Here is a 24580-nt window from a genome sequence, read left to right as displayed (position 1 = left end):
ACTTACAAAAATTGCAGCTGTATTAGCACTTTTTGAAATGAATTATGTACTGAAGTCATTTTTCTGGTTCAGAAAATCTTCGATGTGTTCTTTTACAGCTGTCTCATCATTTTTATTCATCTTGATATTTCTTGCCAGGTTCTTGTGAGTTTGTTCATTATGTTTTCAATGGGAATGGTGAGTCCTCATTTTACTGATGGCATTTTCATACTGTTTTTTCTAACTGGTTTCCTATATTTTACTTTATTAATATTTTCATATTTTCTGTTAGGTGTATTACAATGTTCTTTTGAGCTTTGATCCTTTTTAATGCCTTATTTTCAACTTCTACCACAATATTTGTTTTCTTTTGTAAAGTTAAAGTGAACAGTTGCTTTGTGTGTTTTGCTGTATATATGTATATATATTTGCAAATAATGAGTTCATCTGAGTTCATATTTTCTTGTGAACTGTGTAGATGGTTTTGCATTGTGTTTTTCATTGCCAAGAATGAACAAATAGGCAAAGCTCACACACACACACACACATACACACACACACACACACACACACACACACACACACACACACCACACACACACACACACACACACACACACACACACACACACACACACACACACACACACACACACATACTTAAAAAAAACCTCAATTGTTTCTTTCTTCTGTGAATTCACACACTTTTTTTTTTAAACATTTAAGATAATGCTGAACAGTTCTTTTATGTGTTTTGATGTATATGCTTGCAAATAATGTCATCTGAGTTCATATTTTCTTGTGAACTGTGTAGATGGTTTTGCATTGTGTTTTGTATTGCCAAGAATGACCAAATAAGCAAAATTGCAGCAAGCTCACACACAAACACACTCACACACACAAACTTGGAAAAAACCCATTTGTAATCGGTTCTTTCTTCTTCTGTGAATTCACACACATATTACATGTATGCACACACTCACACACACACACACACACACACACACACACACACACACACACATACACACATGGGTGAAAGTAGCCCGTCAATTGACTGAAATCCGTCAATCTGAAAATAAGTCTGACGGAAATTCCGTCAATCTGCAATTTTGAAAAAAACGAAGAAAAAAACCCGAAACTACTTGCGGAACGCGTTTTCGAACTGCTATAGTGAACCGGTTGCAGTGTGCCCGGGTTGGAGTTCATGAAACTAAAACTGTGTGTGATAAGTTTGGTGCTTGAAACTCAAGGGCTTTTCCTTGAGAACTTTGCACTATAAGTATAAGAGATGCTACTGCTTAGTTGCTACTTTGTGCAGTGCTACATCATGCTGTTTGCATGTGTGACATTCTGTTTCATCATTTATTTCAATGCCTGTCTGGCAATGTTTGCTTCTTATAATCAAATATTTCGAACTTTTATTTCAGTTGTTCAGTTGTTCACTTTCTATTTCATGTAGTATGGCTGTTGTCAATGTTAATTGTTGTCAATTGTGTCGTTGTGTTGGAAGATGCAAGTGTGAAAGGATACAAAAGAAAAATGATTACTTCTGTGAATTGTTTTGATTTTGTTTACCCTTTTTACCATATCATTAGAATCTGAAGGTATTTTTTTGACCTGCATGATAGTGTATTTTTTGGCCAGGAAAGGCCACAAAATCACAATGAATAATGCAAAAATTCGTTTTCGGGCGGGGGGCATTGCCCCCCTGGACCCCCTAACGGGGCCCTGCCCCGTACCCCGCCAGGGCCTGGGCGGCCCCTGGACCCCTGCCTCAAAAAAATTTCAGTCAATTTGATTTTCCTAGGTTTCACCCATGCACACACACACACTTGCAGAAAAAAAAGAAAAAGAAAAAAATCTTGACCAGACACTTAGACCCAAGCAGGGTGGGACAAGTTATTTCACTTTCCTGGATTGGGAATTTATTCAGGTTATCTACACGGTTGTACATGTACATTTGAAAAAGAATACCCTGACACTTGTTTGAAGGCAGCAAAAAGATGGTTTTATATGTACATATGTGTATGATACTTAAATGGCCATTGCATATGTTGTGGTACAACAGTTCAGTGTTGATGAAGTGTCTTTGGTCATATTTATTATATGTGTCTCTAAATTTGTACTTCAAATAGAAGAGACTTTTGAGGCCAGATAAGGCCTGCATTATTTGTTTGTGAGCAGATATAGCTCAGCTCTGCCATGTGATGGCTGACCACAGTCAAGATTTGATTTTGGTGGTTGACTCCCTCGTCAGAAGACGGGAGATTGCTGTACATGATGCGACGCACATGTACTTAGGCTTTGGAAGCCTTTCTTGATTCTCCGTGGAAGGAGATAGTTGTTTCAATACTAGGCTAATGGAAGCCTATGTTCGTTCTCCGTGGAAGGAGATAGTTGTTTCAATACTAGGCAAATGGAAGCCTATGTTCGTTCTCCGTGGAAGGAGATAGTTGTTTCAATACTAGGCTAATGAAAGCCTTTCTTGATTCTCCGTGGAAGGAGATAGTTGTTTCAATACTAGGCTAATGGAAGCCTATGTTCGTTCTCCGTGGAAGGAGATAGTTGTTTCAATACTAGGCAAATGGAAGCCTATGTTCGTTCTCCGTGGAAGGAGATAGTTGTTTCAATACTAGGCTAATGGAAGCCTATGTTCGTTCTCCGTGGAAGGAGATAGTTGTTTCAATACTAGGCTAATGGAAGCCTATGTTTGCTCTCCATGTAAGGAGACAGTCCATAACTTTAAACGAAACAATAGTGATGTATGTGATAACAATGCACAATGCAGTTCTTAAACCCCCCGCGGGTTAGGGGGAAGAATTTACCCGATGCTCCCCAGCATGTCGTAAGAGGCGACTAACGGATTCTGTTTCTCCTTTTACCCTTGTTAAGTGTTTCTTGTCTAGAATATAGTCAATGTGTGTAAAGATTTTAGTCAAGCAGTGTGTAAGAAATGTTAAGTCCTTTGTACTGGAAATTTGCATTCTCCCAGTGAGGTCATATATTGTACTACGTTGCAAGCCCCTGGAGCAATTTTTTGATTAGTGCTTTTGTGAACAAGAAACAATTAACAAGTGGCTCTATCCCATCTCCCCCCTTTCCCTGTTGCGATATAACGGTTAAAAACGACGTTAAACACCAAATAAAGAAAGAAAGAAAGATTTTTTTTAAATTATAAAATAAAGTAAAAAGGGTAGTTACCCCACAGCTAAAGTATGTCATTATTTGGCATCTACTATTGTCAAACTTAGCGGGATGACTCAGAAGAGATATGGATGTGTAGCGGGTTGAAGTCAAAACCTCTCGCTGATGAATGTCATCACATTACAAGGTTAAATCATTGTGAGTAAGTTGAGATTTTTTATTACATTTTTCTGAAAAACTAAAATTAATGACTTTCGGGTTAATTAAATTATTATTTACAATGATCTGATCATAATCAATCTTCTTTTGCCGCAGTGGGTTTTTTTTCACTGAAAGGTATAGCCACTTAATAATTAAATTCTTTCCATTGTGTATTTTTCTTGTGTACATCACATGGACACTGAGTGTGTCTTGGTGAAAACTTCACTGATTGTTTCAAATGCAGCTCTTATGCTCCCCTCCCAGTAAGGAGGTTGCACAACTCATTTGTTGTGTAATGTTGTTCAGCGCCCTTGATGAGGCGTTGATGAGGCAAATGCTTTTGTTGCCAGCCCAGGTCTGTATGTTTATGACTACAAATATGGCGCAACGTTCAGATGTTCATGTGAGAGGTTGACTGGTTATGCAACACTCTGTATATGTTCACATGCTATATTTTTGTTGAATAAAGTTGCGTCTGGCTGGCGTACTTATGGGACAATAGTGATGTATACGACTACGATGCATTCCATATTTTCATATGCTAGCTAAGGACTCATCACCTGGACAGAAATAATAACTTGTTTGGCATTGATAAAGTTATTAAAGCATTTTAAGCATAAACTTGAGATCACACTAGAAAGATGTGAAGGCGTTTTTTCATTTGTTTTTGTTTTCTCTTTTAAGATTTAACCAGACCTGGGAACCCATACGATTTCGCCGTATTTTGTACGTCTAATTGTCTAAAATACATCAGTACGGTCGGTGGAGAAAAAGTACGACGAGAGAAATTCCTAGACCACCATTTTCTACTTTTCTTCACAAGCGCATCCCTGTCATTGCTGTATATTGACTGGGGCACTGTTTATTTTAATGGTTAAAAACAACTTTCTAACTCGGCATTTGATCAATAATTACAGCTTTTGTCATTGAAAGAAGCATTTGTTTAAAATGTACTGGTGAAATATAACCAAGTATGTTTGAATCATCGATGTTATAATGTGTGGAATACACTAATTTTTGTGAAAATACTCCAAATTTGTTTGAGAATACTCCAAGTAAAGAACAGGGGTTCCCAGGTCTGTTTAACATATTTTTGCAATGAGACACCATTAGATCAGGATAGTAATTGATGATGTTTGAACACAAAGCATATGATCTTGAGATTTTCAGCATTTGGGGATTCCTGAAGAATAAACAGGAATATGTCAGGATTCTAACAATCTACAGCAGCACGAAATGACACTGTTGTTTTAGATAGATGTAGCTGCTAAGAAAGCAAGATCTTTCTACTTTGCAGAGTGCATTTTACTTGTATACATCACATGGACACTAGGTGTGTCTTGGTGAAAAGTTCACTGATTGTTTCAACTGCAGTTGTAGCAGTTCCCTCTGAGGAAAGGGTTTATGCATCACTATAAGGCGTGATGAATCAAATGCTTTGGTTGCCAGCCCAGATAATGTTTTTGTATCTGTATGTTTGCATGTTAAAATGTTCAGAGTTTCATGTCAGGTGTTGATTGGTTATACAACACTATCTTTATGTATGTTTTACAGGAACTAATCCACTGAACTATTGATGCATTTGGTTGGCAATTGACTTTACCTGAGAGAATACAAATGTGCACTTTATATAATTATTGTGCCATGGAACAACGGTGATGTACGTGACTACAATGCATGCTGTATTCTTTACATAAGCTAAATACATTTTCCTGAGAAACGATAGTTGTTTGGGAATAGGCTTTGTGCTGCATACTAATTTTTCCTTTTTTTATCGTAACAATATAGAAATAACTATATGATTTTCGCATGGTATCGTCTTGATTGAGTATAGCAATCATATCAAAGAGTCTTACTGTGAAAACTGGCTTTAACAGATAGCGTCCTTCCTGGCATCTTTAAGTTTCGCCAAGTTCTGCAAATGTACTTGAACTTGAAACCAGATACATGTACCCTAAAATCCAGTAGATTATTGGAGACATTTTGTCTCAAAAGTAAACTGTAATGTTAGTCTCAACTTTCTTTTTTTACATGGTTTATTTGCCATCACAATCGCTAATAAGTGTTTAAAAATATAACTCTTACCCAAATTTACAGCATACTTCCTTGTATGCTATTTGAGAGCTTAATTACTTTCAGTAAATGAAATTAACAAGCAAAACCAAAATGCACAGATTATAGACATAGACCACTTTATTATCTCAATTACGAGAAACTCGGGTGTGGTGTATCACAATAAACAACATAAAACGTAAGAACATAAATAAAATATCGAGGCGCAAATAGTCAGCTCATAATAGTTAAGGTTAGGATCATAATATCAGAACTAATCTCTCTCTCTCTCTCTCTCTCTCTCTCTCTCTCTCTCTCTCTCCATTCATATCACATTATGTCACAAGCAGATGCCCCGGTTCATAGGCGCATGGAGTTAATACATATATGTTAAAATTTGCTTAAAAATGGATCTAGATTTAAACAATATCACATCATCTAGGTATATGATTATTTAGGTTATAACATAAAGGATTTACGGTTGTATCAGTGTCATATCATATATAAGTACATGTACGTTCTATGCCAATATAAAAAAATACTTAAAACTATGAACAACATCACAGAAATCTTATAATACTGATGTATGATGATAATAACACACACACACACACACACATGCGCACACACATACATACACACACACACACTCTCTCTCACTCTCTCTTCCTTTCTCTCTCCTTCTTCCACTCTAAATTACATTATTAGGTTATTATTGCTTAGTCTTTTGCGTTCTTTTTTTTCTGTACTTTGAATAATCAGATAGTTCATATTAGCAGCATGCATTTATTTGTGTACATCACCCGTTGTTTCCTGGCAAACTGTACTAAGGAAGCAAAATGATGTAAAAAAGAAAATAAAGTGCACTATTGCTATGAATTTATTGTCATTCTGCTCTGTGTGCGACGTTTGTGTGTCTGTGTATGTTTGATGTCTCATACCACAGTGTTTGGACTACAATCCAGAATCACACTTGTAATAAATCATGTTGACACATTAACAGACTGAAACTTTATTCATTCATTTATTCAACCATGTTATGAATATCACCACAACAACACAAAATTGTGTGCATTTATTCATTTGCAAAGATCCCTGATCACAAAGATACTTACTGTTTACAATGGACATGTGAATGAAAAAATCACATATTTATTAGATATTCTGATAACATACAAAGCACATACCACTAACCGCACACTCAAAAAAAAAATTTCAACAATTAATTTTTCTTTAAGTGAACCAGAGAATGCCCCATTCTTTTCTTTAAGTCAAAGACAAGTTATTTTGTGGGATCCAGTAGGATCTTGCAAGCCTCTCCGCTGAAGAGAACTCTGAACGCTTCCTCAAACTGCGACATAGGTATGCGATGGGACACCACTTTCTTGACGTCAACTTTTTTCTGTGAAACCAGTTTCTCTATCTCCTCCCATGTGTGGAAAATAAGACGACCGTGGACTGTTCGCATCGTCAGAGCTTTGAACACTGTAGCAGAACAGAATGAATTTGAGTTAAATATAAAATTATCAAACATTTGCAATAAATTTACCAAACAATGTAACCGATACATGCATCTGAATATGGAAAAGTACTGAAATTGTTTTGTCATTGGAAAGGAAGCTTTAAAAAAAAACGCCTGCGTGTATTACAGTCTTGCTGGATGGGAATATTGGGACAGCAATGAACGGCAGAACACACATAATAGTATACCCCTCTCTCTCTCTCTCGTTTAACGCCTTTTGATTTACCACACTTAGTATTACGTCAAAGATATGCTGTGCATTGTATATTCTGAACATATTTTTGTTGTACTATTGCTACATGTTCGATTGCTACCAGCTTGTATTTATAATTACCTGCATAGTATGCATTTGATTTTATGAATAACCACATATGTATGCTCTTCATGCCTCATCTTCATCATCATCATCATCGTCATCATCATCGTCATCTTTATTATCACGTGCTGAAGTTTTCCGACCTCCTTTTGTTGGTTAACTTTTTACATTTTTATTTTTTTAATTATATAATTGTGTGTCTATGCGTCCCAAGGACAGATTGTAAGAAAAGGCGTAGCCTTAATTCTTAATCCTTGTTAAATAAAGTTCAATTCAATTTCTCTCTCTCTCTCTCTCTCTCTCTCTCTCTCTCTCTCTCTCTCTCTCTCTCTCTCTCTCTCTCTCTCTCTCTCTCTCTCTCTCTCTCTCTCTCTCTCTCTCTCTCTCTCTCTCTCTCTCTCTCTCTCTCTCTCTCAAAACATCTCCTACACTTATGTCAAATTCACTCACGCACATCCTGAAGAACATTTTCAACATGGAGGGGCTGTTTGGGGAGTCCCACCAGACAGAGGTGACCTCCCTTGCGCAACATGGAGAAGGTCGAGTTGACAACAGGTGGCACTCCAGTGCACTCACAAATGCGATCCATTCCCACACCATCTGTCAGCTTCATCACAAACTGAAACACCAGTCAAAAGTAAGGAGTGTTTTGCATGGGCATGACATTAAGATTTAGTCTGAATGTAAACAGCACGCAATGCCTTCTGCGAGGTACGTACATGTCATGCACAAATGGCAACGACGGGTATATGTACTGCCAAAACCGGCAACTTAATGCTCTGCCTAAAGCAAGGTTATCTTCATCAGTCAAGCTAATTTTAAAACAAGGAGTTCTTTCCTATGCGCATGCGCTAGGGACATTCGACAACTTCCTTCCTCGTTCTCACGCTTCGAGTTTGAGTATTTAGAGACTGAGAGAGTAGAGAAATGGAGGCGAAAAAAATTGTAAAATAGCAAGAGGGCGCCTGTTGCATAAAAGCTGAGGGTCAAGCACCTGCTAAACAAGGGTCAGTGCTCCTTAGCGCCGAAACGAATATTCAATTTCTTCGCTTATCTCATCCGAGTCAGTTGCAAAATGAAATGACGAGTTTCACAATGACAGCTCTAGATAGCAAAAATACCTCTTTCAGATCTTGATTTTTTGTGTTGACAGTGATGTCTGCCCCCATCGTCTTGGCCAGCTCCAGTTTCTTGTCTTCAATGTCGGTGGCAATCACTCTGGAAGGAAATCAACAAAGGTTTTCAGAAAAAGATTTTTAAAAAAAAGACCCAGCCAACCAACTATCACCAGGCAAACAAACAACACCTGCATGGTGCTGTTCTTGCAAAGAGAACTCAGTAGAGATTGGCAAAATTGCAGGTTACAGGTTCCAGCTGCAAATAAGAAAGGACAGAGGCTACGATGTTACTCAGAACAAACCCTTTTTGTCATCATTTTCACCAGTTTTCATTCACAAACACCTGGGAAATAAATCTCATGTTCCCCATGCAATAAATCCCCGGTTACCATAGTTGCAGGAAGCAGGTTATACATGGATAATCAAAGCAAACCCAATAGAAACGCTCGGGGATTCTTCGGCTCTTTTCATTGGCGTTTCCCCAGACCTAAACAGATGACACGACACTGCTTTGCAAAGTTCCAAAAACGAAGTGGCAAACTGGCAAAAGTAAACAAAAAACAAAACTACCTCATGAAAGGTCATAAATTCATCACAAACAAATGAAACCTAGCGATATGTTTTGTCTTCTTACAAAGTCATGGAGTGTGTGTATCTGTGTTTCGATACACAGACATTCGGAGAAACACGAATGTCAACTGAGTTCAAGTCAAACCAACTGACCCCTGACACACAAATTTTGACCCTTGCACAAGACGTTGTATCGATAAACGAAGCGCAAATAAGAAATAATAATAAAAGCAAAGAAAATAGCAACAAGATATGCAAACATCTAACAAAGCCATGCAAGCAGAATGACAGGCCTAATGAAAAACAAAGAGGCACTGAGTCGGAAACAAGATCGCGATTCTTTCCTTCGCTGCATGACGCAAGTCTTCTGTGACCTTTGACCCAACGTAGCTTCCACATTCGATCACTAAGCTTAATATTTACAAATGAAAGCCGAGGGGGTGGAATACCGAGATGAACCTACAGAACTGTGCATACTCAAACCTGACATATTCATCCCAACATTTTATTAACTCAAAAACACAGAAAGTTGCTTTCTCTCGCCAGCTTTGATTGCCAGTGGTTATGAAAACGGAACTCGTGTGGTTATCAAAACGGCACTCGTGTTTCAAAGCATGGCTCCCTGTGTTGACTGTGCACTTATTTTCTCACAACCAAAATGATGACAAAAACGATGTTTGGTGGTTTGTTGTCAGACCAGCTTTTGTGTCAGTCCTCGGAGGGCATATCGACTTTTGTTTCATATTTATTGACCGCGGCCTTCGGCCTTGGTCAATAAATATGAAACAAAAGATGATATGCTCCCCCTCGGACCGACAAAAAAGCTGGTCTGTCAACAACCCATCAAACATCTTATAATATCTCCTGTCTGTTTAGGCTGAAACACAACCAGAAACTAGATTTGAGATGGACACATGATTTATTCTTTCAGATACTTAGACTAAACAAAGTAAGCTTTAACAAAAGACATAACTGAGATGGATTGTAAAAATTAAGAAAAAATAATTTGTTTTTTTCAACACTTGCCTGGCGAAAGGAAACTTTTTAGCTTAAATTTATTTGAGTTTGTTTTTTGTTAATGGATGGACAGTGTGAGTTATGAAGAAAAATATGATTATTCACCTCTTAGCACCAAGCGCCTTTGCTACACTCTGAGCAAGAATCCCCACTGGTCCACAGCCTGTCACCAAGACGTCCTGACCTTTGACCTCCAGGCGTTCAATTGCATTGTGGGCCACACCAAGTGGCTCCAGCAGGGCTATCTCTTCTGCATCTGTGCACATATGTTTTGCAATGTATCTATTTTAGTTAACCACGAAGGAAAAATAAATTCAGTTTCTGCAGAACTATAGTGGTAAAATGTCAATTTGGCACACTCTCGTAGGGTGCGTAAAAAGAATAGGAAAGAGAGAGTACCATGTACATCTTTCAAAAGTCGTGTGTGTTAATAAAACAAGTAGTGGAGGTTTCATAAAAAATATTTAGAAGCTTCAATAAAAAGAATGACAATCATTCACACACACACACACGAGCGCACGCACACACACACACACACACACATGCATTCAATCATGTGTACTGACACATTTAACAGGCACAGCACAGTTACAATCACTAGCCACAGGGGGAGGTCAGGTAGGGGGAATGGTTGGTGGGGGGGGGGTGTTGGGGGAGGTCAGGTAACATGGGAATAGAGACTAAAGTGAATCAGTACAAATCCTCACCAAGGCCAGATTTGATAACATAGAGATATTGTGCAGGCACTGTGGTGTATTCTGAACACCCTCCACTCTCCGTCTTTCTCCCATGGCCAAACTGACCCATATTGCTGCAGATGGCCCCATTCTCATGTCTGAAAAAAATGAAAGTTCAAGAACCGCAATGAGCTCTAAAAATTATGCACGCTGTACCATGTCAGTCAACCAAGTTCATGGTCATGTCTGTCGTTTAAGGTCAGATCCCTGTGTGTCATTTTACTTATGCATGAACATGTACATCTAACTTTCAAACAAATCGTAATTATCTGAAAGGTTTAGAGGTTACTTTGCTGCTTGCAAGAGCATTGGTGTATGTTTATCGTGGGAAATTATTTACTATACCACACGTTTATCTTTGGAGATATTAATTTAACAATGACAAATGAAGTTGAAAAACAAAAAAAAATCGTTACTCACCAACACGAGGACAGCACACACTTGTCTTTGTCTGTGCTCTCTTTGTGTTGGTGAGTACCGATTCCTTTCGTTTTTCAACTCGGTTTATCTCACCCACAGTCATGCATCTGAATGTTGTTTCTAAAGATAATGACAAATGAGTTTTTAAAATGTTGCACAAGTACCATTTTCGTTTTTACACAGACACACTATATACACACGAACTGAGGTACAAAAAGTACAAAACATACTTTAACAATGACAAATTAATTTGAAAAACAAAAGATATCGGTACGATAAAGTACAAATCATACAAACTTGCACTGGTAGCAGTTGCCGCAGTAGAAGTGGTTCTCCACCCCCACCCTGTCCCCCACCGCCACCCCCTTCACCCCAGGCCCGCACTTGACCACCGTACCAGCGCACTCGTGTCCAGGGATGAAGGGGACAGTGGCAATCACTCTAGCCACGTCGTCCCACTTGTAGAGAGCGATGTCCGAGCCGCAGATCGCCACGCAGTCCACCCTCAGTAAGGCCTCGCCTGCTTTCGGTTCTGGCACTGGCACTTCTTCGTGCGTGTACGATGCTTCTTCCTTCTTCTTCACCAGCGCTTTCATCATCTTGGGGATGGTGACAGAGGCTGCCATTGTATTCTATAGATCGACTGCAGTTCGCTAACCTCAAGTTTCCAACGTGTGTCTGAGCAAGTTCGCTGAAACCCGACCACGCGGCTTGAATTTCGTTTGTGGTGTGGAGAGAGAGAGGACTGGTTCAGCAAGCGTCGTCTGCTAACATAACTGAAGGACCGTGTGCAAAAGGTCAAAATGAAGTTTTCTCCCTTACACCACTTGCGGACTTGCCCCGCCCCCTCTTCTCCCGAAGGCAAAAACTTTACCATTTTTCCTCAACTCTAATCCTTGCTATGCCATACACACACACACACACACACACACACACACACACACTCAAAAAGACTTCTGGGACAATACTAGCTGATAGTCGGGTGGAGGGCCGGATGTCCTTGTTGATATCCTTGGACATTGCAGATTCTACCTCTCGTTTCGGTTAATCCCCTTCTGTTCAACGTGAACAAAACCACTTTCATGACAGCAGTCGTCTCCCTTCAGAGATAAGAGAGACACCAAATTATTCGAGACAGCAGAATCGAGCCGCTTTGCTATTCTGAGCACACAATTTCGGTCATGGTCATGTCAAATCCATACACGGCGTACGAACATGCTACTGGGACACTGACTTGAGCCGCGACACTGAAGGTTACGTGCACAGGTACATGAGTCCATGACATCGACTAGTTTGGGGAAAAGGAGAAGAGTAAGGGGGGGGAGGGGGGTATATCTAACTTTTTTTTTTCTTCTCCCAAACCATTGTCATGTGCCTGTGGCCAGTTACTGCGTTCGAAAACTTGCTCGGCGGGCAGTGCTCAGGCACACTGATGACAATGGTTTGCTGTACGGGGCGGTTGGGTGGGGGTGGTCTCCTAATCCTACAAACATGTAGATCATCGGATTGGCAGACCCTGAGTAACCCCACTGACCCAACCCTCACGCTAAACCAGCGTCAGTAGCCGAGTCCGTTCGAGTGTCTAATCCGGGACGTGCACGTGGAGTACTATTTATTTATTTATTAAGGAGATTTCTATAGCGAATAACTAAAAGCACTATGCGCTTTACAATATCACCAGGTATAAGCACACACAGACATACTCTGATTAAAGAGTACTAGTAGGCTACATGTACGGTTTTGTTCTTCTGAACCCGTTTAACGTGTACTATCCTCAGCGGATTGTGACTTTATTCAGTTATTCTGCAGAAAAACAGAAATGCTGGAGAAAAACTGTTTGTTTCTGCAGCATTTCTGCATAATGTCATCTTTCGTAAAATTGAAATCAAGAATGCTGCAGTAAAACGGTGATGTTGTTTTACTGGAGAAAAACAGTTTACACTTTTTCTTCAACATTTTGGCATTATTCAGTTATTCTGCAGACAAACAGAAATGCTGGAGAAAAACTGTCTTTTCTCAGTGCAGCATTTCTGCATAATGTCATCTTTCGCCGAAGCAACGGGTTTTTCTGGAGCAAAACATTTCACTGCAGTAAAATTAAAATCAAGAATGCTGCAGTAAAACGGTGCTTTTGTTTTACTGCAGAAAACCTGTTTACACTTTTTCTGCAGCATTTTGTACTAGCTCATTATAATGTTGGAGCACGGCGAGCCCCCCTCTGTCGAGAGATGGACTCATCCAGAATTACCAATAGTTACAAACTATTATACTATCCCGGGGGCGACGAATATAAACGCTACTTTACAAGGTCGTTCGTTTTTCTCCAGAAAAACTGTCACAGACTATTCTGAAGAAAAAGTTAATCGCAATAATGCTGCAGAAAACCAAGTAAACATTATGCTTCAGAAAAACTGTTTTACTGCAGTAAAAAACGTTGCTTCGGCGAAAGATGACATTATGCAGAAATGCTGCAGAAAAGACAGTTTTTCTCCAGCATTTCGGTTTTTTTCCAGAATAACTGAATAATGTCATAATCCGCCAAGACTGAGCCAGTACAAAATGCTGCAGAAAAAATGTAAACAGGTTTTCTGCAGTAAAACAAAGTGACAGCACCGTTTTACTGCAGCATTCTTGAACGCTGCTTCGGCGAAAGATGACATTATGCAGAAATGCTGCAGAAAAGAACGGTTTTTCTCCAGCCGATTTTGTCTTTGTGCAGAACTTATAACTGAATTAAGTCATAATCCGCTAAGGATACTGTCCAGTTTTAGGTTCAAGCCACAGGCTGATCTATTTGTATTTATAAATCGATGCTGATTTAGTGATAGGCATGACGTTGTGTGTGTGTGTGTGTGTGTGTGTGTGTGTGTGTGTGTAGTGTGTGTGTGTGTGTTTGTATGTGTGTGTGTGTGTTTCACTGAGTATATCTCTCTCTCAGCCGGTCACTCTCTCTCTCTCTCTCTCTCTCTCTGACACACCGTCACACACACACACACACACATCAGTTGCATACACACAGACATACACACATTGCATACATACACACACACACACACCGGCACACACACACAAACACTGACACTCACACACACACACCGGCCCACACACACACTCTCTCTCTTTCTCTCTCCCCCTCTCTCTCTCTCACACACACACACACACACAAAACGGGTACTCTTTGCTGTTTTTTCGGAAGGGGAAGAACTACACTATTTTTACGACAATTTCTTTTTATAAATTACTTCCCTTGGCTATACGAAACTAACGGGAAATGAAAAGCTAATTTCGACACCACTTCCGGCGCGATTCATTGTCCAGAATAACAGTGACAAGACTTTCAAAGGTAATTTAGGCCTATCTTTAGTATGTTGAGGTTAAATTCAAGACTGGGTGGCCGAGTGGTAACGCACTTGCGCTCGGAAGCGAGAGGTTGCGAGTTCGACCCTGGGTCAGGGCGTTTGCAATTTGCTCACCCCTTTCCTGACCTAGGTGGTGGGTTCAAGTGCTAGTCTTTCGGATGAGACGAAAAACCGAGGTCCCTTCGTGTAGGCTACACTACATTTGGGTGTGCACGTTAAAGATCCCACGATTGACAAAAGGGTCTTTCCTGGCAAAATTGTATAGGCATAGATAAAAATGTCCACCAAAATACCCGTGTGACTTGGAATAATAGGCCGTGAAAAGTAGGATATGCGCCGAAATGGCTGCAATCTGATGGCCAATGTGAATGCGTGATGTATTGTGTAAAAAAAATTACATCTCACACGGCATAAATAAATCTCTGCGCCTTGAATATGTGCGCAATATAAATTGCATAAAATAAAGATAAAAATTAAAAAAAATAAATCCCTGCGCTTAGGCCAAAAAAAAAAAGGTGTGGTTACGGTAACATAGCCAAAAAAAAATAGGGTAGGTAGGTAGGCAATCACTTTTTTTTTTTAAACTTTTTTTTCTAATGTGTACAAATTAAACCTACTTGACAGGAAAATAAGTGTGCGACACGGGCGCTTTCGCTTTCATTGCGTTTTTTTGCACACTTTTTGTTTTGTTTTGACAAATGTAATAAAAAGTTATAGGATCGGCCCCTAAAAATAGGGTAGGTCGGGTTACCGTAACCACATCTATTTTTTTTTTAGGCCTTAGAACTGTACCCACGGAATACGTGCGATACAAACCTCATATTGATTGATTGATTGAAGATCACTGTCCAAACGAACTGTGCGTCAACAATCCGCCATTTGATTGTGTCCCCTGAACATGGAAATAAAGTCTACGGAATGAGGCAAATTTCAAAAACATAGTCAGTATCTACTATCATAGTGAAAAGTATCCTTCTTCAATGTTCATCAATTTATTTCATGGTGTATACACAATAATACAGTATAGCCAGTGCGTTATTTTGTTCTGTTTCAACAAGCTACTAGAACTGGTAATATTGTTCTCTCTCTCTCTCTCTCTGATGTTTGGAATCTTGCAACAGCTTCATTTAATCGGGGAAAGTATTGAAATGTCTATAAAAGTTAAAACTATCTGTAGAAGTTCATTTCATTAGTTGAAACTTGAATACATTCATACTGGTTTGAAAGTTTTGATCAGGGATCCCGGGATTCAAAAAGGGAATTTTGAAAAAAAAGGGAAGGCGAATGACAAGGAGTAATTAGATGATTAGTGTAAAACTACAGGCAACAAAATTTAAATTGTAGATGTAATTGCCTAGTTTTACTTTTAGTTGTATTGGTTGTAATGTATTAGTTTTTAAACTTTGAACTGAATAAAGTTTTTCAGAGAAAAGTAACCGGCCTCTGTTATTTGTGTTTTATTTACAGCAGCAACACCAACACTACTGCTAAGCCAAGGTATCCGAAAGTGAAAGGCTACATCAAAGCAACGTAATGGCAACTGCAGATAATACTGACAGCAGACTAAAGATGGCAGACGAAGACAGCACAACACAGAGTCAAAGCAGTCGCAGTTCCACGCCAAATGTCAGCAATCCCGGAACCCCCAGGCAAGAATTGAACCAGGAGGTCCGAGCGACACCACCGCTCGCTGTCCCCTCCACTTCCTCCACTGTTCAGCGCACCATCCCTGGCCAGCCTCAACCACCGTCATCATCATCATCGTCAGCTGCGCCAGTAGGATTCACAGCAGTAGGGGCAGCAGCAACTACACCATCTGCAACACCAATGGTGACTCCTCCACAGCAACAAGGAAGCCTTCATCAGCTTACCCCTCACCAGCCGCAGAGCAAATACAGCTCATTGCTGGCTGTTATTGAAGACATGGGCCGGGATATCCGGCCTACCTATGCTGGCAACCGCACTTCGTCCGAGAGACTGAAACGTAGTATTGTTCACGCCAGGATTCTGGTGCGAGAGTGCTTGATGGAGTGTGAGCGTAGTGCCAGAACGTAATGAGTTCATCTGGTTGCATTGACAACGAAGAACTTGACAAAAAAATAATACAGCTTGGTGCAATTGACAGCTCGTTGTTTCTTCGAATATGTGTCATCTTATATCAAAGTGTATTCGTGTGTGACAGTGTCTACTTCGACTTGTGACATTTTTATTTTGTAAGAATTTGTTTGCACGAGAAGAAATTGATTTGATGTGTATAACAAGATGAATGTGACTGTTTAGTAACACTCTTCCAGTTAAAGGCACAGTAAGCCTCCCGTAAACCATCACAGATACTGTCAGGCTTTTACACACAGTACAAACACCCTTTCATTTAAACACTCACCGCTTGAGAACATACCAGGTGCAATTTTCAAAGAATTTATTTTTGCATGGTTTATCTTACCCCTGAGCCATCATGAACCCGTGTGATCCAGTTTCCTTTTTTGAGTCACTTGAGAAAAAGTGACTCTATGTAATCGGTCAGTGTTAGTCTGTCCGGCAAAACTTCGAATAGTACTGATCTTGTCAGTCTGTCTTGATGGAAAAAGAATTCTTTTATGATTTAAGAATGTTTGTGTAACAAGCTGTCAATTTATTATTTAGATTTTAAAAGTTAGGTCTAGCGCCAAAACGCACCGTCCGATTGTCTGATCAGACAATCCGCAAAATTAATTCTTTGAAAATTGCTCGCTCTTTACGTAGGGCACCTAGGATGTTCTCAAGCGGTGAGTGTTTAAACGAAAGGGTGTTTGTACTGTGTGTAAAAGCCTGACAGTATCTGTGATGGTTTACAGGAGGCGTACTGTGCCTTTAAGCTCTTGACATAACATAATAACCTGATTTCAAGGAAGAATCTCCATAATTTATACTATACTGTTGACCTTTGAGTTTGATCACGTTCTTCACTTCTTGTTTTGTTTTTCAACGTTTCCCTTTGTCTGAGAACGGTGAACACAATGACACTTTCAAAACTTAAGACAAATTGTAAGTTAAACCATTTTCTAGTACTTTTTTATATTCGCAAGCCAACAAAACTTTCTACAACTGTACAAGCCTTAAAGTTAAAACTTTTTCAACGTTTCCCTTTGTCTGAGAACGATGAACACAATGACACTTTCAAAACTTAAGACAAATTGTAAGTTAAAGAACTTAAACCAATTTAACATTTCAAACCTGGAAACTGCTACTGCTAGATCAGAACATGTACTTCAAAGTTGACAGATTGTCAGGCGAGCAATTCGCAATGTTTACTTGCCCGGCACATTTTTTACTTATAACCTTGAACGGTTGAAAACGACGTTAAACACCAAATAAAAAAAAATATAAAAAAAATAAAACATTTTTTACTAACCACAGGCTCCTCTGAAAACGGCGTATGGCTGCCTAAATAGGGGTAAGAAACGGTCATACACGTAAAATTCCACTCGTGCAAAAAACACGAGTGTACGTGGGAGTTTCAGCCCACAAACGCAGAAGAAAACTAACCACAGGCAAGTATATTTTTGCATCGCAGGACGCTGATACTGGTTTTTTCTATAAATTTGAGAATGTGTGTGTGTTTGTAGCAGCATTATATATTTAATCATCAATTAGCAACAAATGTATGTCATTGAATGAGATCTATGTAAACAAGCATATTGCAGACACATCTAAGATTATGCCTGCCAAATGATGTACTATGTTAATGTATCATAATGTTCTGGGAAGAAAAACACAATCTTTTTTTTTACTACAGTCAAGGTAAAATACAGATACAGAAAGCAGCAATAGAATTTGAACGTGAAATATATGATGTTATTTCAATAAGAACTTGAGGTTTCATGTGAGTTTTTGTTGTCTACATTTTTTGTTGTTGTATTATTAAACACATTTTCATAAACCTGCTACATTGTATTTGCACTTGAATGTGTGTGTGTATGGTTTGAAATGTGTATGTCAGCAATTTGAAGTGTGTGTGTGTGAAGTATCATTTTACAAAGTAAATGAAAACCATATGGTGAACTACCACACGAAAGCAAGGTTATATTGCATGTGTTGTGAGACAGAATTCTTCAGAACTCAAACACAAAACATTCCATTCATACAAGGTTAAGTTAATAAACAGGTTTATGTGAGGGAGATGGAGAAACATATCATTGAAAATAACATTAATCTGTTTGTGTAGAGCAGATGTTTTTTATGGTTTTTTTTAATATTCACCACTATTGTGTAGAGGCACATAGAATTGAAGTTCTAGATTGCTTTGCCACTATCATCTGATCAAGAATGCTATCAACAACAACAAAATAAGATAAAACTGCACAATTCTTATCCTTTTAGTTAACAATATGCATTATCACTAAGAATGGAGGTACAGTGGACGCCCCCCCCCCACCCACCATTCAAGATTCCCTCCTTTTTAAGACACTTTTTCTCAGATTTGTTGTTCATCACCTCTGTAGTTTTACCCCCATTTTAAGACTCCCTCCTTTAAGACAAGATTTTTGGAGGTCTTAAAAGGGGGGTTCCACTGTACATGTATTTAAGGAATTACCTTATTAAGTGTCGGTCAGTTGCAATAGTCCTGCTACTGGATTATGTGGAATAGCATCACATAAACTCTCTTTGCACTGATTTCATTAGCTGTAAAGATGGTTTAAGAACAGTAACATGCACTTGCATTTTAGGGGTAGGGGTAAGTATTACTGTAAATCACGCAAAATGATCCCAGACTCCTGCAAAGAGACAGCTTTTGGCACACCGCTTTTCAATTTTGTTTTTTTTTATACATGTATTTCACAGAACAGGCTCAACTTACATATTTTTCAATTTTTTTCAAACTCTCATTTTAAATCAACTGCGGACATGTTCTCTATGAATCACAAGAAAACTTCCTTTAAATCACATGCAAACTATTTTATTTTAAATGGCATTAAATGCTGTCAGTTTTCAGAATGGAGACGAGTCCCTCAGCCCTGCAGGTGATAGACACACAACTGTGTGCAGACTCTGCAGAATGGTGTCCCTTGGAAGGCCTGCAGGATGTTCTGCTGTGTGGAACATACCAACTGCTTGAGTCAGAAGAGAGTGCTCCGTCTGATCAGGTCAGTGGATGTAAGAAGTTGTAGCTGAAACAGTTCCATTTCTCAAGTTAGAATTCTTCATTGTGTTTCTCCTGCTTACAAGTGCTTCTTAAGAAGAACCCATTCTGATAATCATCGGTCCATGCCGTATCGCCAGCATGAGACCTGAAGGGAAGTAACTCATTTGACCTGAGTTCAGGATGAAGAAGAACCCCAATGTAAGATGCAGGAGCAGTACTTGCACTACAGTGGAACACCCCCCCCCCCACACACACACACACACACACACACACACACACATACCCCTTTTAAGACCTCCCAATGGGCGGGCGGATGTAGCTCAGTCGGTAGCGCGCTGGATTTGTATCCAGTTGGCCGCTGTCAGCGTGAGTTCGTCCCCACGTTCGGCGAGAGATTTATTTCTCAGAGTCAACTTTGTGTGCAGACTCTCCTCGGTGTCCGAACACCCCCGTGTGTACACGCAAGCACAAGACCAAGTGCGCACGAAAAAGATCCTGTAATCCATGTCAGAGTTCGGTGGGTTATAGAAACACGAAAATACCCAGCATGCCTCCTCCGAAAACGGCGTATGGCTGCCTAAATGGCGGGGTAAAAAACGGTCATACACGTAAAATTCCACTCGTGCAAAAAACACGAGTGTACGTGGGAGTTTCAGCCCACGAACGCACAAGAAGAAGAAGAAGAAGAAGAAGACCCCCCAATGTAAGACTCCCTCTCTTTTAAGGCCCTTGTTTTCTCAGACTTGTGCATAACCTCTGTAAATTTACCCCCATTTTAAGACTACCTCCTTCTTCAAACCTGAATTTTTGAGGTCTTAAAAGGGGTTTCCACTGTACTGCAACACACATGCAGTTTCATACACTTAGTGCAGTGGTCATACTTGCTGGGGGGGGGGGGGGGGGGGGGCGGGAGACAGGGTACTAATCTTGCAGAGCCTTTTTTCTGATTGTTGCTTAAAAATGAAAGCTGTGACGAATCCTTACCCAGATTTTTTCTTCTTGTTTTCGCCTCAGGTGAGAGTGGGCCAGCTGCAAGTATACCATCTCAACAACTCAGACAGTAAACCCATCCTGTCTAAATCACATGGCATCGACATGCCGGGCATACTGGACATCAAGTGGGCGAGACAGCGCATGGACACAGCTGCTGTTTGTGGACTGGTCAACGCAAAAGGAGAGCTGCAGTTGTGGAAGATTGGTGAAAGAGGGACTGGAGAGACAGAGGGTGAGAGTGAAACGCAGAAAGTGACGCCAGAATGCTTGAAGACTGTGGAGATCGCTCCAGATTGCATTGGATTGTCGTTGGACTGGTCCGCACCTTTTGGAGGGTAAATTACATCATTTCTTTAATTGATTGTGTGAGGGAATAGCCTTGCAGCCCACGTAATAATGTTCAGTGTGCGTGCGCGTGTTTGAGTGACTTCATTGGTACGCATGCACTTGACGCCATCTTGTATGTGACGTAATTTACGACGCACGATGCTAGCTTTTAGAACAGCTTAGCACTGACGCTTCAAGCAGACGTGACTTTGTTGCAGACGACCAGCTGCTTATCTGTTAGTATCGATGTGCGGGAGTTGTTTGATAAAATGATAAGTTTCTTTAGGATAATAGTCGCTTACGGACATGGTTGTTTAACGACGGTTAGCGGAAAATAGAGTAGTATAAATTGAGGAAGAACCGGATTATTTGCCGGAAGTTAGTGATTCAGGGTCAGAGTTCACTGTAGCGCATGATTATGCGAAATAGTCCAAAGATTTGAGGTCTATATAATGTTTTGGATTTCAAGTGCGCGGGACTCTTTGTTAATCGGGAGTCACCTAACCTTAACTTCAGACTCTTTGTTAATCGGGAGTCAGTAATTGTAACCAGACTTTTTGTTAATCGGAAGTCTTAATTATAACCAAATTCTTTGTTAACCGGGAAAAAGAAACCTTAGCCGAATTCTTCGCTAATCGGAAGCCGGCCTTCATTTCTAACCGTAAGGATTTATTGCTTAGATCTGTTGTTAATCATTCTTTGTGAACTAGGAACCTTGCAGTCTACACTAAATAGCTCCTAGTCAATCGGGAGTTCTGTTATAACGTTTGTATAAATTCCTTGCCAATCGGGAATCTGATAGTATCTCATGCACTAAATAGCTCCTTGTCAATCGGGAGTTTTGTTATAACGTTTGTATAAATTCCTTGCCAGTCGGGAATCTGATAGTGATAGTATCTCATGCACTAAATAGCTCCTTGTTAATCGGGAGTTCTGTTATAAAGACTTTAAGTCTGAATAAGTTCCTTGTCAATCGGGAATCTGATAATCACCCCCCTTGTTTAAACGACAGTCAGCGACAGTACTGAGACACGACAGACGAGTCTGCGTGAAAGTGACGATGTTTTGATTTCATGCACTTGTAGAATAAAAATGATGTTTTAAACTGTACAACCACGGTGTGGGCTACATTCGTTGGCAAGAGAGAGGCCGTTGGCCGTATGAGAGCTGAAAACTAGAGTCTACTGCATCGGGGATAAGAGAGGGAAACGGGAAACATTCTTACACTCAAAACAAAACACAACGCGAGGTCAAACAACATCACGAGTAAATAAGAAACATCCTGCACAATCCCCTGGCAGCCCCCGGTTTTAATCAAATCTGCCACAATTGTATGCCTTGTTATAGTGAGAAGTTAGAAGGAAGGAGGGACAGAGATGTACTAGTTATAGCTATCTGCGTTTTAGTTGTTGTTATTTTCCCCTTTGATAGTTGAAAGTTCAAACTGAAGAAAGAAATCTTTACCACAGAAGGTATCAGCACATATAACATTACTTTCCCGAAAACTAAGCAGAAAAGTGAAAAACAGACTATACTTTTTGTTTCATAAAAGGTGCAGATAGATGCTAAATTTTGCTTCTTTGATGTTGACTTGCCAATAGGTGAGTAAATGTTGTTTGCAAAAGTATTTTCCCAGTTCCTAGCAAACATCATTCTGTATGGTATGGTGATTTTCAGGTCTTCAGCGAGAGTGGTGACGTCAGACTCCAAGGGACGAGTGTCAGTGTTTGACGTGACATCAGACGTGACTATGACATCACAGTGGCATGCCCATGACTTTGAGGCCTGGATCTGTGCTTTCGACCAGTGGAACACCGACATACTTTATTCAGGTAATGGATACATTTTGCTAACCATGTGAATGTGACAGGGTGATGCAATAGTCTCTCTTCGGTCTTCCCATCAGACTCTGCAGAGTTGTCTGTTGGCGAAGAGTGCGAGCTATTTAAAGTACCTCGACGTTTCTTCTACGTCGCCGGCTAGATACCTGCCAATTGTAGAGTTCTGTTTGTGATGGGGTCTGGCAGCTGTTGTCACCTTGTATTCTCTTGGGAACCTTTGCGTATCCATAGCAGTAATTGAAAGGCTAATAAGTTAGCTGTAAAAATCTCAGCCCTGTTTGACTGGCTTTGCCTCCAAAGGTGATTGTTGGGCTTCGTGCTGTCGGTTGCAATTTACATGAAGCAGATTTTGTTCTTGGAGTCTGTAAAGAATGATCAGACTTCTATTATTGTGTTTCATTCCTTTTCATAAGCAACTAACAAACAAAAAGAGAGATAGACAAAAAGAGAGAGAAAGAGAAAAAGAAAAGGTTCTGTTTCATCTTATCAGCATCGCCATGTGCTGCTATTTTCTTCCTACTCACTTTGGTGCACTGTCCTTTTTATATTTAGTCAAGTTTTGACTAAATATTTTAACGTAGAGGGGGGAATCGAGACGAGGGTCGTGGTGTATGTGTGTGTGTGTGTGTGTGTGTGTCTGTGTGTGTGTGTAGAGCGATTCAGACTAAACTACTGGACCGATCTTTATGAAATTTGACATGAGAGTTCCTGGGTATGAAATCCCCGAACGTTTTTTTCATTTTTTTGATAAATGTCTTTGATGACGTCATATCCGGCTTTTCGTGAAAGTTGAGGCGGCACTGTCACGCCCTCATTTTTCAACCAAATTGGTTCAAATTTTGGTCAAGTAATCTTCGACGAAGCCCGGGGTTCGGTATTGCATTTCAGCTTGGTGGCTTAAAAATTAATTAATGACTTTGGTCATTAAAAATCGGAAAATTGTAAAAAAAAAAATAAATTTATAAAACGATCCAAATTTACGTTTATCTTATTCTCCATCATTTGCTGATTCCAAAAACATATAAATATGTTATATTCGGATTAAAAACAAGCTCTGAAAATTAAATATATAAAAATTATTATCAAAATTAAATTGTCCAAATCAATTTAAAAATACTTTCATCTTATTCCTTGTCGGTTCCTCATTCCAAAAACATATAGATATGATATGTTTGGATTAAAAACACGCTCAGAAAGTTAAAACAAAGAGAGGTACAGAAAAGCGTGCTATCCTTCTTAGCGCAACTACTACCCCGCTCTTCTTGTCAATTTCACTGCCTTTGCCATGAGCGGTGGCCTGACGATGCTACGAGTAAAATGGCATTGCGTTCAGTTTCATTCTGTGAGTTCGACAGCTACTTGACTAAATATTGTATTTTCGCCTTACGCGACTTGTTATTACAGGTAGTGATGACTGCAAACTAAAGGTGTGGGATCTGAGGGTTGGAGAAACACCTGTGTCAACAAACTCAAGGTAAGTTTACTGGTTTTATCTCGTTAGTTTGTTTATCACTCGCTAGTTTGTTGATATGCGTACTTGTATCTTGGAACTTTACATAAAAACTCTTTAAATGGTTTGGAGTAACTGAGAAACAGAGGTGGATTATGTTTGGATGAAAAACACACTGACAATGACAGTGCTCACACCAAAACAATCAAAGCTCTTATGCCAAATTTGTTTGTCAAATTCTAATGTGTTCTTCAGCTGTAATAGATATGGTATACCAGGTGGTAGGTAGCAAACTGTAGGTGCTGTAAACCTTTTTGTTACGACATCTCATCTCCATTTTGGTGAGCACGTCAGTTAATGTATGTATGGAACACTGCCACTGGGTTAGGTAATAACTTATTTTTTAAAT

General features: G+C 39.7%; 3 protein-coding genes across 4 annotated transcripts in view; 2 read left to right on the top strand and 1 right to left on the bottom strand.

The window, feature by feature from the left end:
• Positions 1-6367: 6367 nt before the first annotated feature.
• On the bottom strand, positions 6368-11933 carry LOC138960167 (L-threonine 3-dehydrogenase-like). The gene is made up of 6 exons (XM_070331930.1): positions 11377-11933; positions 10630-10757; positions 10028-10178; positions 8339-8435; positions 7668-7836; positions 6368-6864 (listed from the first exon to the last, which is right to left on the bottom strand). Exons 1-6 carry the CDS (start codon positions 11703-11705, stop codon positions 6662-6664), a joined length of 1077 nt encoding a protein of 358 aa, XP_070188031.1. The 5' UTR covers positions 11706-11933; the 3' UTR covers positions 6368-6661.
• A 2405-nt stretch (positions 11934-14338) lies between these two features.
• LOC138960166 (diphthine methyltransferase-like) overlaps positions 14339-24580 on the top strand; it is a 12816-nt gene continuing 2574 nt past the window's right edge. The window contains exons 1-5 of one of the 2 annotated variants that reach the window (XM_070331929.1): positions 14339-14422; positions 19411-19561; positions 20575-20888; positions 22558-22712; positions 24126-24195. In XM_070331929.1, coding sequence (XP_070188030.1) covers positions 19412-19561; positions 20575-20888; positions 22558-22712; positions 24126-24195 — 689 coding nt within the window. In that variant the 5' untranslated portion in view covers positions 14339-14422; position 19411. Of the gene's footprint in view, positions 14423-19403; positions 19562-20574; positions 20889-22557; positions 22713-24125; positions 24196-24580 lie in introns of both variants that reach the window. The other variant, XM_070331928.1, reaches the window with a different exon arrangement.
• On the top strand, positions 16008-16493 carry LOC138954869 (cyclin-dependent kinase 2-associated protein 1-like). Its single transcript, XM_070326631.1, has one exon. It carries the CDS (start codon positions 16008-16010, stop codon positions 16491-16493), a length of 486 nt encoding a protein of 161 aa, XP_070182732.1.

Source organism: Littorina saxatilis, linkage group LG2 (genome assembly GCF_037325665.1).
Source record: "Littorina saxatilis isolate snail1 linkage group LG2, US_GU_Lsax_2.0, whole genome shotgun sequence".
In the NCBI taxonomy this organism is placed as follows: Eukaryota; Metazoa; Mollusca; class Gastropoda; order Littorinimorpha; family Littorinidae; genus Littorina; species Littorina saxatilis.
The sequence above is the reverse complement of the archived record's forward strand: the minus strand, read 5'-3'. Positions and strand labels throughout refer to the sequence as shown.

Excerpts from the sequence above, each read along its gene's own strand:
- LOC138960167 (XM_070331930.1), bottom strand. The coding sequence starts at position 11,705 with ATGGCAGCCTCTGTCACCATCCCCAAGATGATGAAAGCGCTGGTGAAG. Across the intron at positions 8,436-10,027 it reads AAGGCGCTTGGTGCTAAGAG|AGTGATTGCCACCGACATTG; the intron begins GTGAATAATCAT and ends ATTTCCTTCCAG. Across the intron at positions 7,837-8,338 it reads AAAATCAAGATCTGAAAGAG|TTTGTGATGAAGCTGACAGA; the intron begins GTATTTTTGCTA and ends CTGGTGTTTCAG.
- LOC138954869 (XM_070326631.1), top strand. The coding sequence starts at position 16,008 with ATGGCAGACGAAGACAGCACAACACAGAGTCAAAGCAGTCGCAGTTCC.